This window comes from Chelonoidis abingdonii, chromosome 1 (assembly GCF_003597395.2).
Source record: "Chelonoidis abingdonii isolate Lonesome George chromosome 1, CheloAbing_2.0, whole genome shotgun sequence".
NCBI classification, from domain to species: Eukaryota; Metazoa; Chordata; order Testudines; family Testudinidae; genus Chelonoidis; species Chelonoidis abingdonii.
The window spans coordinates 200,908,725-200,924,671 of NC_133769.1; the positions used below are offsets into that span (position 1 = coordinate 200,908,725).

The 15,947-nt window shown below is 41.3% G+C and overlaps 1 protein-coding gene across 4 annotated transcripts in view; it reads right to left on the minus strand.

Annotated features, from left to right (window-relative positions):
* The window catches only part of URB1 (URB1 ribosome biogenesis factor), an 81,528-nt gene that overhangs the window by 14,671 nt on the left and 50,910 nt on the right, over window positions 1-15,947 (minus strand). For all 4 annotated transcript variants that reach the window (XM_032798267.2, XM_032798266.2, XM_075073387.1 and 1 more), the window contains 8 exons: window positions 12,771-12,829; window positions 11,812-12,005; window positions 9,414-9,524; window positions 9,267-9,330; window positions 7,374-7,545; window positions 6,659-6,761; window positions 872-1,032; window positions 214-325 (listed from right to left, as the gene is read on the minus strand). In XM_032798267.2, coding sequence (XP_032654158.1) covers window positions 214-325; window positions 872-1,032; window positions 6,659-6,761; window positions 7,374-7,545; window positions 9,267-9,330; window positions 9,414-9,524; window positions 11,812-12,005; window positions 12,771-12,829 — 976 coding nt within the window. The remainder of the gene's footprint in view (window positions 1-213; window positions 326-871; window positions 1,033-6,658; window positions 6,762-7,373; window positions 7,546-9,266; window positions 9,331-9,413; window positions 9,525-11,811; window positions 12,006-12,770; window positions 12,830-15,947) is intronic.

Sequence of the window (15,947 nt, forward strand, 5' to 3'; positions counted from 1 at the left end):
AAAAACTGAGGTAGAGTTCCAGCATCGACACATCTGGTTTCCAGGGGAAATGCTGGAGTGGAGATTGTGCTATAGCATGTCTCATGGTTGCTATGTTTACCAATATGCTTTCATTCTACAGTATCACTGAAACTAATCGTTCTATGCAATGTTGTTTTCCCTGCTTTAGCCCCAGAAGCTAAACCACAGAACATACAATTTAATCTACAATACCTGGCTTCAGCATTTGCTGCACCACTCTAGCAACGAAGAGGGTCAAAGAGAAAGTAAACCTGAGATTTGGTTGTCTGATTCCATTTTGCACAACATCCATAAGATAGAGAAGCTGTTGCACAAGAACAAGGAAGAGAAAGCTCTAGTATTACTCATCATCAGATAATACAGTAGGATGTTCCTCAATGGGAATGTGGCAAAACAGACCTTAATTGTATTTTACAAGTGACAAATCAAGCCACAATCCCAGCAGAATGACTGTTCTAAGAATTCAAATGTGTTTTTTGCTTATAGCTCACTGATTATAATCATAATAAATACAGAAAGAAGAAAACAGAATAGGAAAGAGGATAACAGATCTTTTAAAAGAACATTATATTAATTCAATCAGCTCTTAAGTACACATCTCTATAGCTGGGAATTGCTAACTTTGGAACAAGTGAAAGTATGCGAGAAACACAATCCCATCTTTGAGGACAGATTAATAATAATAATAAACACTGAACCAAGGCTTGAGAAACCTGTTTGCTCACCCACCCAAGGGGAAGTGGAAATTAGAGGCTGGTGAAAGAGTCCCTTCCAGGAATTAATTTGCCCTAGTGTACCTACCAAGGCAAGTTCTAATATCATGGATAAGTTAAATCTAGAACATTTCTACCTGTCTCTGTTCTCGAAAGCGAGCTCCTTCCAGGTGAGAACGAAAGGAACCCAGGACATAGTACGCTGCTGCTCGCATATTGGAATCATAGCTGCTAAGGGCAGCTACTGTTAGGCCCAAAGCATTCACTTCCACAAATGCATGGCATGCCACTACACACTCTGTGGAAAGGAAAGACGTTAACATTTGTAAAAACAACAACTACAAAGGACATGTGGCAATGCAATTCTTCACATTAACTGCCATTTAAAAACATTGTTTCTGAAAGTTGAACTAGAAACTGTAAATTTAATTGACTGTAGCAATGTGTGGTGAACACTCCAATATCCGGGTTAGGAAGGGGCATTCTGCACACACACATCTAAACAGGAACATTTCAGTTTCCTTGAAGTCATGTTGGCCAGTTCCTGGTGTGCTGTGATACACCAGAGCTCATTTTCAAAGACAACTCAAAGAATTCTGCCTGGTGCATGAAGCTGGCTGGGCCTGGGATCAGGTAGAGTGGCTTGTTCAGCTCATGTTCTTAGCTTGCCAAACTGCAACTGTAAGGAAGACCAGGCTATAGAACAGGGGTCGGCAACCTTTCAGAAGTGCTGTGCCGAGTCTTCATTTATTCACTCTGATTTAAGGTTTCGCGTGCCAGTCATACATTTTAATGTTTTTAGAAGATCTCTTTCTAAGTCTATAATATATAACTAAACTATTGTTGTACGTAAAGTAAATAAGGTTTTTAAAATGTTTAAGAAGCTTCATTTAAAATTAAATTAAAATGCAGAGCACCCTCAGACCGGTGGCCAGGACCTGGGCAGTGTGAGTGCCACTGAAAATCAGCTCGTGTGCCGCCTTCGGCACCCGTGCCATAGGTTGCCCACCCCTGCTATAGAATAATGCACAGAACAGGGCAGAATTTAGCTACCAAACCAACTCTTGCCCACTCCTTTTTTTCTAGTGCTATCTTTTCTCTTCTCTTGGTCACCATTGATTTCAGTGGGTCTGGAATTGGGCCTCAACTCTGTAGCTAGGAATTGTAGCCTTGTGCAACAAGTATATTGGGTCAGGTGAACAGTGTTTCAGTGTTTATGGGCACCTATCCATAAGAAGGCACCCCCAAAATCAAGAGGTATTACAGTTTCAAATGGCCTTATCTAGATTTCATTCCTTGCAATCTGCTGTACCTCTGTAGATTTTGTCATTTTTGGAATGATGTACTCACCATAGCACGGTCAGGGCACTTGTCCCTTTATGGCACAGCTTCAGGTTAGAGTTAGCATGGAACTGCCTTGCTCAAGGGGGAGGTTCAAGAAGCTCTGCTGATGGGGGGCGGCGGGCGGAAGAGAGGGCAGCTTGGGCCATGGCCCTGCTCATTTCAGAGTGTCATGCACCTCAAGAGCATGCAGAGGGAGCAGTCCAGCAGTTCCTACATTGCAGGGACACAATCTGTGCCCCAAGGCTGCACAAGAAGAGGGGGCTCCCCGTGCCCAGCCTCTTGCACACTTAGAATGGCAGGACACAATCCAGTGCTCATTATTTGGGAAGGATATTGCTGTAAGTGGAAGACCATGTAAAGTTATGAGTAAGTTCTGGAAAGACTCTGTGGACCTCAGTGTTTGATTCATGTTAACTGTAGGGAAAAAATAAACCTCTTGGGCACTCCTCATATCCTGCGTCTGAATGTCAAAACAGCGGGGTGAGTAAAAGCACCTCCAAGATAAGCATCCTTTTACTGAAATGGATACCAGAATAAGACATGGATCCTCCCTCTTAAGCTACTAGCCATGGTCAAATAATCTAGTTTACTAATTTGAACAACAATACAGGACCATCAGTGACTTTAACATGTAGGGCACTTCCTAATTTAAATCCAATTTACACCCCCTTTAACTTTCTGAATAAACCTACTGTCTGCATAAAATTTCTCTTGCGCAGTTCCTCCTCACCTGGGGCTGAATTTTTAAAAGGGATTTTGAGGTTAATCAAGCCATTTTTAATGAGGTTTTGAAAAAGTGGTGGCATTTCTATCCACCCATAACGCAACACCAACTTGATGTAAACACTCCAGGCTTGTTGTCTATGCTAGTCTTCAAGCAGAAACAGCAGCAACAACCTATGAAAGCTTTAGTGAATGTTTACCAGCTCTGCTCCCCCTAAACCAAGATACCTAAGTATGTTCCTAGCCCTTTGATCACTGAAGGTTTATATGTGTCATGGCAATTTCTCCTCGTTGTCCCCCAAAATCACAGATTATCTATGTCCCCATCCCAGCAGATGTGCTCATTCCCTCCTCAGCTGCCAGAACTCCTATCTCCGTCTCTCGGCTGGCATGTTCCACATATAGCTCTGCTGAAGGTGGGACAGCCAATGGTAGAATCTTCCCCTCCCCACACTTCACCCTGGCCAGCTCTATTCCACATGACAGAGTGATAACCTGTGCAACAGCACTACTGGAAATGCATTTCAAAACCATCTGCTGGAGAGAGTCAACAGCTGTTCTCAGCACTAACGATTCCTGTACGTTTCCCCATGAGCCTCCTGGCTAAGTTAGATCCATCATATTGAATTGGTAGTACTCAAAATACCTCAGTCTTCCCCCTCATAAGGGGCTCAGTCATGAGCCTGGATGCATAGCTGTGCAGGGGAGCATAAAGAGCCCCCTAACTCCTCCGCATGGGATGTCCACATCGCCAGAGTCTGTGCAGGGCAGGAACAGTAGCTGCGGCCAGGCTGCTCTCGTATAGGTTGGGAGGAAGTTGGAGGACCTTTGGCTCTTCCCTCGTCTCCCTCAGCACCAGGGGCACCAGAAAATAGCTGGCAGCACTTCCTTCCCTGTTGGATTCTCACTCATAGTCTGTTCTCTGCCCTCTTCCTGGGGTACAGTGGCTATGTGCCGCCCTTACTCGGCTGGGTTGCAGGGTGCCGGTACAGCCCAAGGAAAGGAACCTTTCCTGGTGCATCTAACACAAACACACTTTAGAAGAATGATCTGAAGCCTATCAGTCTGTGAAGGGTTCTCTCTCTCTCCCCATAGCAGTTGCTGATCCAGAGTTCTTGTCTGAAGTGCAAATGCGAGGCCAGAAGCTCTTTAGAGTAGAAACTGTGCCTCACTATATGCCTGTCCATAGCCTAGCACAATGGGGCCCCAATTCCAAGCGGAGTCTCTGGGCACTTCTATCATATACGAACAACAAATGATAATTTCCCTTGGTCACGTCTCATAATAAAATCCTATTTCCTTATTTCAAGGGTATAATCTATGTAACTCAGAGGAGGATTTATCTAGAAACTCCTCTTCCACTGCACACGTGGCATGGAAAAATTTTCAACCAAGCTGCCCTTGGAAACAGCAATCAAATAATTGATGTGAAATAACAAGCTATTGAAAAAGAATGTTAAATGTATGTTTGACATCCAGTTTGTTTAAAGAACCTTGGGAACCACAGTTGGAAAGCTTTTGATATGATGCTTATCAGATCTAAAGTTAGAGAGAACTGGGTATTTGCACAATTCAAGGCCTTTACTCAGCTAACAGTAATCATTCGTATGTTTATAATTATGTACCGATGCACTACATAACATCTGTACACATGATGCTGTACAGCAAGCGCAGGGAGCAGGCACAAAACAGTAGGGGTGAGATTTTTGAAATTGGCTTAAGTGACTTAGGAACATATTTGGACTTGGGATCCTAAGTCACACAGGCACTTTTCAAATCCCACCTTTAGTCAATAACAGCCAAGAACACTGGGCCATCTAACACTGATCCTGCTAGAACACAAGGGGCATCCTGAATTTCTATAGCTTTTTTTTTTTTTTTTTTTTTTTTTAAATATACACAGGATGACTATGTTATTACTGTTAAAAGCATATTGGTCAATTTGCAACACCAACTTAAAACAGCACCTCCCTTCCCACCTACACAGGTACTGTATTACTCAGGTTTATATTTCCTCTCTCTTCATCTGCACTTTTTATTCTACCTTTCAAAGCAATTATATCATCAGCTTGCCGCTTGTTTGAGACTATGTTATTGCTATAGCAAACAAAAGCCGGCTGTAGCAATCCAAAGTTTACCCAGAAAAGAACATCATGATGGACACGGGAGAGAGATGGTTGGTAAATTCGCTGTGATAAATGTTTCACTTTGATCTTTAAACATTTTATAAACAGACACAAAGCCTCTCCTGCAAGTATAGCAGTTGGGTGTACAGGGAAATTGTGTCATATTAAATTAGAAAAGTAATATTGAGCAAGTGGTTACCAGCACACACAGAGATATAATCTAAACTTTCCATTGACTTGGGAACACAGGCATAACACGATGATGAGTTTTTTAAGAACACCTCCACTGCTGATGAATTACTTGGCCAAAGTTACACTTAATAATAGACCACTATATGTGTAACTAACAAGTAAACACATATAGATTCTAACTCACAAATCATGCACACCGAGAGGTGCCAGTGCTAAGTAGGAAGTGACTGGTGGCGATTACTTGTTACTTATACCCAACCATTGCTTAGTTTATGGATAATTCTCCTTCTTTTCACATCATACACCTGCTTTTCTGTGAACTCTCAGCCTCTTTTGATTTGAATATTAGATGCTCTCACACATTCACATAGCTGGATTTACTCAGAGGAGCTGATATCTGATAAGAGTTATTCTAAGACACATAAAGGATGAACCTTCAGCAGCTGTAAACTGGTGCAGTTACACTGAGGTCAATAGAGATCCGTCTGTTCACACAAGCTGAGGAACTAGCTCCCCAAAAAAGGTGCCTGCCATTTCAAAGATGGAGAGCTTCCTTCAACACAATGGGGCAGATTCTCAACCCAGGCCAAACTCTGCTCTTAGGGACAGTGAAGAAGGGGGCCGAAGGGCTACTGTTCCCTGATTCTCAGCCGCGCAGCCCTGGTGCAAATTAGAGTTGCACTGGAACAGCTCTATCTTACGCCAGTGGAGAACTGGACATAGTGGATATCTGTTCCACCATGTGCCCCACCTTTTCACCCCTGCATGCTCTGCTTTGCGCTGAGATGGGGGGAACGGAGCACAGTGGTGACCACAGGAGACCTCTGTGCCTTCTCCACCAGCTTTACATCAGTGAAGAGTTCTCCTAGACTGGGGAATTCTCCACTGACCATCTCCAGCTCTTTCACTTGTGCCCCTTAGGTTGGGCATAGTGACTTTACACAATTTGGCCCTATGACCAGAGAGTATCAAGCCTGGTTTGCCTCCTATGCCCTTTTGCCAAGCCACTTCAGGTTATAATTTAAAAACTTCCAACTACAAGCCCACAGGCAGCCCTTCCTCCGTATCCTCACCACAGCAGCAATGATTTCTCCTAACTGTATTTTCCCCTTTCTTACCCCTCCCCCCGGCCCCTTATTTCATAGGGGCCAGTCATGGGCACGTGGGTTTGCGTATATAGAGCAGCTTGCAGGATCATGGCCTCAAACTAGAACTCTATGTATGTCTCTTGTACGTCCCCAAGTCCCCATCACTGTGCGTATGAGAACTGGAACGCCACTAAAACTAACTACAGAAACGATGGACTATTTAGGAAATTGCTTCACTGGCCCTAGAGCTTTTTCAAAATCTTTTCTAATTACTCTGAAAATTATTAAGCACCACAATAGACTGGATAAATAACGAAAATATCATAATCTCTCTCCTCTCAAAAATGGTGTAAAAACTCTTTCTTTGTAGTAATATTGAATTCTTCCTTCAGATGCATGCTTGTAGTTCCTGACAGTTTGGCCTAAAATGTGAGATGAATATATACTTTACCTGGTCTGGTCAATTCACTGAAGAGCTGAAGTAGAAAACAGGGGTCATAGAGATCATCAAGATCCTTCTCACTTTTATCTCTATACAATGGCACTTGTCTTTCCTGAAACAAAACCCAAAATAGAGAGATACTACTTGAATTTAAACCAGCTTCATTTCAAACTGCCCTGACAATATCATCATGGCCGCTCACAGTCAAGCTCTGAAAATACTAGGTGTAGAATCATGCTTAACCACTGCTGTGTTTAAATATGGCTATTGCTACCATGGTTCCGGCATGTTTGTCCTTGACCAATATAAGCAGACTATACGAGAGACTAAACTAGAGAACCCATTGCAACTGTACCGATGCACAGATATGGTTTAGACAGTCAAACGTGGTGAGTCACTAGATGCCAAATTCTGATCTCGGTTATATTTTGGCAACCTCATTAAATTCAGTGGTGTTGCACAGCTTTAATTACAGGCAAGATGTGATCCTAGACTGCAATTAATATGAAAAAAAATAAATAAATACTGGTTCAGTTGGAAATAGAACAGTACAAACATGTTCTGTGAAGTGATACCAGCTAATTAATCTTAGACATCTTGTTACGCATTTGTGACTGCAAACAACGGACTATATCACATTAACAACGGCATGATTAATAAATTACTAAAAGGAAAGGGGCTTTTCCACATCAGAAGAGAATAACCAATAGTTGATCCAAAGCACCTCTGGTGGCAGGAGACGGCGATGTTGAGGGAAATGTAGGATAGTCTTCATCATCTTCTCTTTATCTAGCAGACACAAAATTTCCTCCATGCTTGGCTGCTGCCATAGTGACTTCCCCAGACTCTTGCAAGTCTTGTGATGTTCCACAGCTGCTGGTCCCCACAACAGTATCCTTAAATGTTGTTAAAAGTAAGCCCTTAGTTAACAGATAATTAGCATGGAGAGAAAGGCAATTATAGAGATGGATTCAATTTATAAAAGGATATAAATTAGTATTTAAAATTTCCCCTCAATTGTGCTTATTATCCGGTGGGAACTCGAAACTAGAATCTGTTTCCCTGGCAACATCTTTCTCATCCTCTCTCAAAGGCTTTCGAAATTCAGCCTGATGATGTCCCTTTAGCCAACAAATCAAAGTTTTTACACGCCTCAGAAGACTGATTTATTGACAGTGTCAGTGCCTACCACCACCACCTCCTCACACACTGACCAAGACTTGATCAAACTATACAAACCTCAGAATGTCTTGGGAGTTCAATTAGTTTTTCAAGCCAGCACCAAAATGCCTCCATTACCCACTAAACCAAGCCCTTTCACCCTCTCCTTAGAAATCCACTTATTGTGCTAAGGCTTATTGTTTATTATCTGTATAGACCTACAATACACTAAGTACTTAATGAAGTAGTAAGACCACAAAGACAATGCCACTAATCACTTACAAGCTATACAGGCTCCCATCAATGACTGACTACGACTCTGCCTACTCCCAATCTCAAGCATGTTCCTTGGATTGGTCTGTATTCCCTGCATGCCAGGGCAGGGACCATGTCTATCTAAGGGTCTGACTACTAATTTATTTCAGAATGCAATATTAAAGTGTTGTTTCTCACCTGTAAAGACCTAGATGGTTTATGCTACTAGGTACCTTAGAGGCCATTCTTTGCCTCTGTGATAGCACAGCAGCTGAGTGGCATGAGATGACTAGTGGCAGAGTCCTTGACTCTAGAATTAACTTCTGTCCTTATTTCACCGAAGTTCAAATATGCTGACCCTCAGGACAGGTGACAAGGCTTATTTGTTCCCACAGTCTTTCCATGGGTGGGATGGGGTTGAATGGATGAGACAAAGGAGAGTCTTTGGTCTGTTTTACACTAAAATGTTAGGGTGACCCAGATAGGTCGCTCAGGAGGGTGAAAAATCCACCACCCTGAGTGATGTAGTTAAACCAACCTAACCCCTCTGTGTAGAAAGCACTAGGCTGACAAAAGAATTCTTTGCATTGATGTAGCTACCACCCATCTCAGGGAGGCGGAGCAACCACAGCGACAGGAAAGCCCCTCCTGTTAGCATAGGTAGCGTCTATGCTGAAGTGTTGCAGCTATGCCGCTGTAGCATTTCAAGTGTAGTTTTGTTGGTGACAGGAGGCGAGGGGGTTGGACATAGGTTGAATTTGTACTTTGTATGCACTTTGTTAGCAATGCTTATACAGGTGAAGTGAAGGAAAGGTGCATTTAAAATAAACAGAATGAATAAGCAGCAAAATGCTAAAGGCAGCAGAGCCATTAAAAGTGCTAACTGCAAAGTGGGCTGGCTGAGCAGCAGACCAAGGACTAAAAGAACTGGGAAACTAAGCAATCCTTTCACCCCGCAATGTGGTCTTCTCTACCCCAGTGTAGTGGCACGAGGGGGAGCTGAAATGCTGCTGTCTGTTCTGCACCTGCTCTGTGAATAGTGCCCAGGTTCTATTAATCCAGCTCCTTGCACCAACATCAATTTAATTCCCATTCTGAGTTTTGGTCCCCAATTCAAAAATAAGGTACCAGGTATATATTGACTTTCAGATTGCTTATAGGGTAAATGTGCTAACAAAACAAAAGGCGGCAATCAACTTACCTAAAGTTTATAAGACTTATATCATTCTTCTCATATAACTGAAGAAGCAGTAGTATTTTCTGATCTAAAAAATCAGTAAGACATACATTAAAAGCATTTTAAAAATAAATCCAATGGAAAATATATTTAACACTCCAATACACTTACCGACATCACTCAGCGTTGCACCATAGGATCCTAATAATACAGCGAAGTGGCTGCTCTCACAGACTGAGGGACTGAGTTTCACTATAGTTGACAATATATCCACTAATGCCTCTGAAACAAATACGAAACTGTATTTTTAGGTTTTGCATTCTCTATCAGATGGTAGCCAGAAAGAGAACATTTAAACAAACACCTTAAGATTTTGCATTAATATTTACACTTGTGACACAACATCAGCAAAACATTTCTCCATCAGCGCTGTAGGCCAGATATGATACAGTAGCTTCAACTGGAACAACCTTTCTAAAAGCTAGCTTGGTATTTACCATCCTATCTAGGTATTTACATAAACCCCATCACTGAAGGATCTGATTGCAGAACAAACATTAGTGAAATTTATCCTGTGACATACAGAAGCGTTACCATCCCCGTTTTACAGATGGGGAGCTAATGCCCAAATAAATTATAGACAAACTTGCCCCAAGACAAACAGGAAGTGTGTGGCAAAGGTGGGAATTGGACCCACGTTTTGAGTTGCAGTCCATTGCCTGAGCCAAAAGCCCATCCTTTCTCCCCTACCTGCCATGCCACATCATAAATCAAAGCAAAACAGTGACAACCTCTTCGTTAGAGTTAGAGAAAGATAGAGGTAAAGACGAATGAACTCATGACAGTAAACTTCTGAATTATTGAGGCTAGCTTCTTTGAAAGATCCTGTCTCCTTGTCCTATGGAAATATGGTCCAACTGACGAATGAAATAACGGATATACTTTCATGAAAAATATAAGCAATCCCTTCCTCCTACTGTATCACTGGAGCTTTCTCATCTTGTCAGGCATTTAAAAACCTTAGAGTTTGCCTAGATTTTGCTCATGACTATCGGCATTGGCAGTACAAATTTGTCATCAAACTGTTCCACTTACAATTTCATCATCATCTCATATATAGCAATTTTTATCAATGTATCTCAAAGTGCTTTATACAGGGCAGCTAAATATTATCCCCATTTTACAGTTGGAGAAACTGAAGTGCAGAGCAGGTAAGTGATTTGCCCACGGTCACAGAGCAACTCAGTTCCAGTGCCAAGAATGGAACCCAGGTCTCCTGACTCCCAGCCCAATACTCTATCATTAGACCTTGCTACCTCTTTCAGGTTAGGATTTAACTTGATTCCTCAGAGGAGGATTGTGCTATCAAATACACAAGCTAAGAAATTAAAATTTGAACTACAACTAGCAAAAAATAATATTAAATCCTCTACATCAGTGGTTCTCAAACTGGGGTTCGGTAACGTCTGGGGGTTCATGAAATATTACAGGGGGTTCTCGGGAAAACAATTCCCTAATAGTGGACAGAGCTGTCCATAGGGACCCCAGCAGCCCAGAGCCTTGGGGACTTCCAAGAGCTAAGCCGATCAAAGCAAGCATATCTATCACACTGAGGAGAGTTAAACTTCAAGACTCCGTATAAGAAATGGAAAGGGAGGTGGATATTTTTGGCTGTTTTTAAAAATAAATAGGCTGCTAGTGATGTTTAAGCTTTGTTGTAACATGGGTTGTTTGCCTGGACTGCTGAAGACCTGAATGCTTGTGTAGGAGGAACTCTTTGAGTTGGCTTCTTAAATACCTACATGCTGTTTCACATCTGATACTCCTTGATGAAACATAGGAGCCTTGTCTTATAACAGGCTTATTCAAAGTGATACAAGCTACAAAAGTGAGATCTTGGAAGAGTGGTGCCGTTTTCATACCGTAATAAAAATACTGTAATAATAGTGTGTAATAAGCATGTCATAAAAACAAATTTTATACTTCCAAGATCATTGCTTTTATAATTTATGCAGAGGTAAGGGAGAAGATCCCTGTAAATATTCATTTTTAGGAAGAGGTTCACAAGACTTGACATTTTAGTGAAAGGGGTTCGCGGGTTGTTAAAGTTTGGAAACCACTGCTCTACATCAACACAGATACCTATTTTAAAATTAATGTCTCTTATGTAAGCACATTTTTAAATAAATACTTAGCCAAATAATATTTCTACCTTCTTGATCTAATCTACATCAAGGACAAAATTCTGGTCCTACTGAAATCAATGGCAAACTTCCAATGACTCCAGTGAAGCCAGGATTTCACCCCAAGTCTTCAGCAGTAAGAAATAACACCAAAGAATGGTTCTAACAGATATTAATGTTTAAAACTGGCATTTGTGAGGAAAAATACAACATTTAAATTCAAGTAGAAGAGAGCAGGCAGGCTTTGAAATGAAATGCTAATAACAATTTAGGAGTTATTTGAATAGCTTGGTAAATATGTAGATGGGTAGGGAACTGGATGGATGGAAAACAAAACTGACAAGACACTATTACTATATATAGTTGAAGAAAAGAAAGAGAGATACCTCTTGTCTGAATCTTCGTGTTATCCTCTTCTCTTGACTTCAGCATACTTGACAAAAATAAAGAGTGCTGCGTGATCATCATGTAAAGCATGGAGAGCTTGACTAATCTCTGACTAAGAGGGCTTTCTTTTGTGTACAACAACTGCACAGCAGCATTAAGAGTTTTCAGAAATCCATGATCACTGTAGCGATACCTTCAAAAACAATGATCAAAGGAAACTCAGATTTCAACCAAAGGCAAATTTGCTATTCAAAATAGTGAAACACAGTATGGAAAGCAAATAAAAAAAACATAGCCCAGTTTTTCATTCAGCTTTTGTGAACTAACCACATCTTAAACTTCGGAAGAAAGGCCTATTCACAGTCAGAATAGCAATCAGCTGTATTCACAGTCAGAACAGCAATAAGCTGTACAGACTTTATTAAAGGTTAGCATTTCACAAATTTTATATTAAAACCTTCATTTGATAGAAATGTAAAGCTGAGGGATTACTATCTCCACATAAGCTAAGCCTCCTCCAAAATATTTATTGCTTCTCATCTCTCTTTTTCATTGGCAAAGGAAAAGTGCCTGATCTTGACTTCATACCAGAGTAAACTGGGAATATCTTTAATTAAAAATCACGGGTTACACTAGTAGTAAGAAAGTAGACGCAGTTCCAGTAATTTGCCACACCACACTAACTGAAGGCCAAGTCTGGCCTCAGTTGTACATGAAGTCAATGGAGTTGTACTGAAGTGAATGGAGACTGTGCCTATCTATGGGGCTAATCCTAAAAAGTGACTGTCATCCTCAAGTCCCACTGATTTCTGTAGAAGTTGAAAGCACTTAGTACCTTTTAGGATGTGCTTAGTAGACTGTAGGATTGGGCCCTAACTGATAGAATACGGCCCAGTGAACATTACAGAGTTCCTACTCCATCTTTGCTTCATCTCAACAGCAATACAAAATTACTTACTTAAGTCCCATCTTCACAAGACTGTTCCAGTCAGCCGGAACCACTTCATTAACAAAATGCTGTATGGGCAGTAAACAACAAATAGTGATATGTAACATTCAATATGAAGCAGAGCAAAGTTTCCATAGAACATCAAGACCCCCATTTTCTGTTGAACACTTTGGAGCCATGATAGCAGAGTCCAACCTGTTTCAAGGGTTTCAAAAGTACCAAAAGCAAAATACAACTGTTCTGTTTATGTCAAGCCTTTTTTTACTACCTGGTATTCACCGGTCTTCCTATGTTTCTCAAGCAGTTGTCTAAGGCCATGTCTACTCTACAGGTCTTACAGCAGCACTGCTGTGCCACTGTAAGGTCTCCTGTATAGACGCTCTATGCCAGTGGGAGAGAGCTCTACTGCCGTCATAATTAAACCATTCCTAACGAGTGGTGATAGCTATGTCAGCAGACGAGCGTTTCCTGCCAACATAGTGCTATACACACCAGCCCTTTTGTTGGTAAAACTTTTCTTGGTCGGGGTGTGTTTTTTTCACACCGTTGAACAACAAAAGTTTTACAGATAAAAATGCTAGTGTAGACATAGCCTACGCCATTATTTTAGATAAACACAAAATTTCAAAGACACTTTATCAGGCTCAGGACTATTTCCATGAGAAATGCAATAATGTAAAAAAGCAAAACATTTTTAGAGCAAAATTACAGATATGAAGTTGGGACAACATGGCATCTGCAGCCAACCTCTCCCAGAAAGAAACTCGGTGTTGGGGTGGAGGGGGAAGACTACAGGGTATTCCATTTTCATCTGCAAAGGAATTTTCATACCGCAGCACTTCAAATACTAATTACACCTTTTGTTTTAAGTGATACGTTTCCTTGCCCAATTACATTGCAAGTATCAGAACCTCCGCTCACCTATTCCTTCTCCCTGGGACCCAAAAGAATAAAGGGCTGATGCTGTGAGGTGCCAGGTGCTCTCCCTTCCCGCTGATGGGTGGGATTTGAGGGTGTTCATCACCTCTTAGAACTGGGCTTTTTTTTTTTTTTTTTTTTTACAGCTCAGCAAGAAGGAATAGGTGAGACATTACAATACTTGCAATATAACTGGGCCCTACAAACAAAAGCATAATCCAAATCACATTGGCTAACATGAGACAGCAGCAATTCTGACTTCCTTAGAACAGAAGTTTCCAGCTTGTGGTAATGTAGCCCACCACTATAATGCAGCACCCGCATTGACTACCGATATGAAATAACACTTCATTTTGCCGCGAGAGGCGGGATCTTTAGTCAGTTTAGATAACAGAATGTTACAAGGATACATCTGAGTTTATCTGTAGATCAGTTGTGGAAATCTTTAGGTGGGATCTACAGCGGACATGGAGCGGGTATGTAATAATTTTATGAATGTCATGTGTGACAGTCATACAGATACAATATAGAACTATGCTGGGTTAGTGGAATGTTTATTATATGCTTGTATTGCTTTAAGTCAATGGGAGCTGTCTTCAGGAAGAAACAATAGTTCCTGGATAAGAACATTCCATCACACACTTGAAAGACAATGGAGAAAACCATTAGTTTCACGGAGGCTACATCCAACCTCAACTACGTTGCAAGTCTTGTTTTGCCAATGCTGGTAGCTAACAGTTAAAAAGTTACATGGTGCCTGCAAAGGGGAGGACAAAAATGGAACAGGATTTCAAGACTCTGTCCCTGAAGGAGAGAGAGGAACTGGTTTGGGGGCTAAGAGAGCAAATTATGCTACTTAACACAAGGGCTCTAGGGGTGTCTATAGGAAGTTTGGGCCTACCAGGATCCCAAGCGGAAGTTGGATAGACACCTGGTAAGCTAGATATACATGTAGTTTACTTCTTGTTTTAAGATATTTTTTTCCGAAATGTTTCAGTTCTAAATAAACAATACTTTCCTTTATAAAGCTGTCCAGTCACAGGGTAGCATGGATCATAGCTCCAAGAGAGAAGTGCACTGCAGGTGCTGACCACAAGTCAGACCTGCTGAGGTGATCACCGTTAGTACCAGGGCCCTGTTTGAGTGTGGGAGAATTGTGTATTTACACCCCCCGAGACAGGTGATGCCCGAGAGGGAGTGCACACAAACAAACCAAGAGGGATAAGAGGGGCAGTTAACTCAGCATCTGTAAAAGCATCTTTTACTTTTACTTAGGACCTGATCCTGTATTCCTTACACACCTAAAGAAAATTTAAGATGCACAGATGATTAGGAACTTATGGCACTGACCGGGCTGCCACTGAAGTCAACTGGATGATTGTCGTTGACTTCAGTGGGAGCAGATTCATGTACTTTGGAAGAACACTTCTACTTTTACAGTATTTTTTCTCTCTCTCTATTAAAAAAAAAAATATATCATCAGGGACTGATCTTGAGAGGCACTGAGTATCTCAAAATCCCACTAACTTCAATGGTAATTGCAAGTGTCCAGCGCTTCTCCCAACAAGACCCCATATTGTTTTGCATTAGAATCTTGCAAGGCCAGTGTCATAAATAGATAGCTAAGGGTTAATGTTTCTTTTACCTGTAAAGGGTTAACAAAGGGAACCAAACACCTGACCAGAGGACCAATCAGGAAACTGGATTTTTCAAAGTCGAGGAGGATTTTGGGGGTCTGGCTTTTGTCTGTCTGTCAGCGTGATGAGAAGGTTCCTTTCTCTATTTCTAATCTTTCTGTTTCCAATTGTAAGTACAGGCTAGAAACAATATTAGGCTTTTCATGTTGGTTTGGTTGTAATTATACTGGTTTGTAGCTTGCTGAATGTTCAATTGGCATGATCTTTCTTGAATTCATGATGTTTTACATTTTTTTATAAGAATGCCGTATTGTCACTTGTGATGCAGATATATTTTTTATGTCTTTTTCCTTTCTTTTATATAAAGTTTTCTTTTTTAGGGACTTGTTTGATTTTCTCTGCTGGGTAGGTTTAAGGAAGCTGGAAGGGGAGGGGACTTCTCTTTTGTGTTAGATCAGCGGCGAGGTAAGCTCTGCCGGCACCAGGTGACATTGGTGGCGAGGGAAGAGATAGAATTTTTGTTTCCTGTGTATTGGGCGTTTGTCTCTGGTGGAACAAGGAGACTGTTCTGGGTATTTGGCACGTGTAAGAATTGCATCGTACTCCCAGACGTTAAGCCCAGAAGGAACGT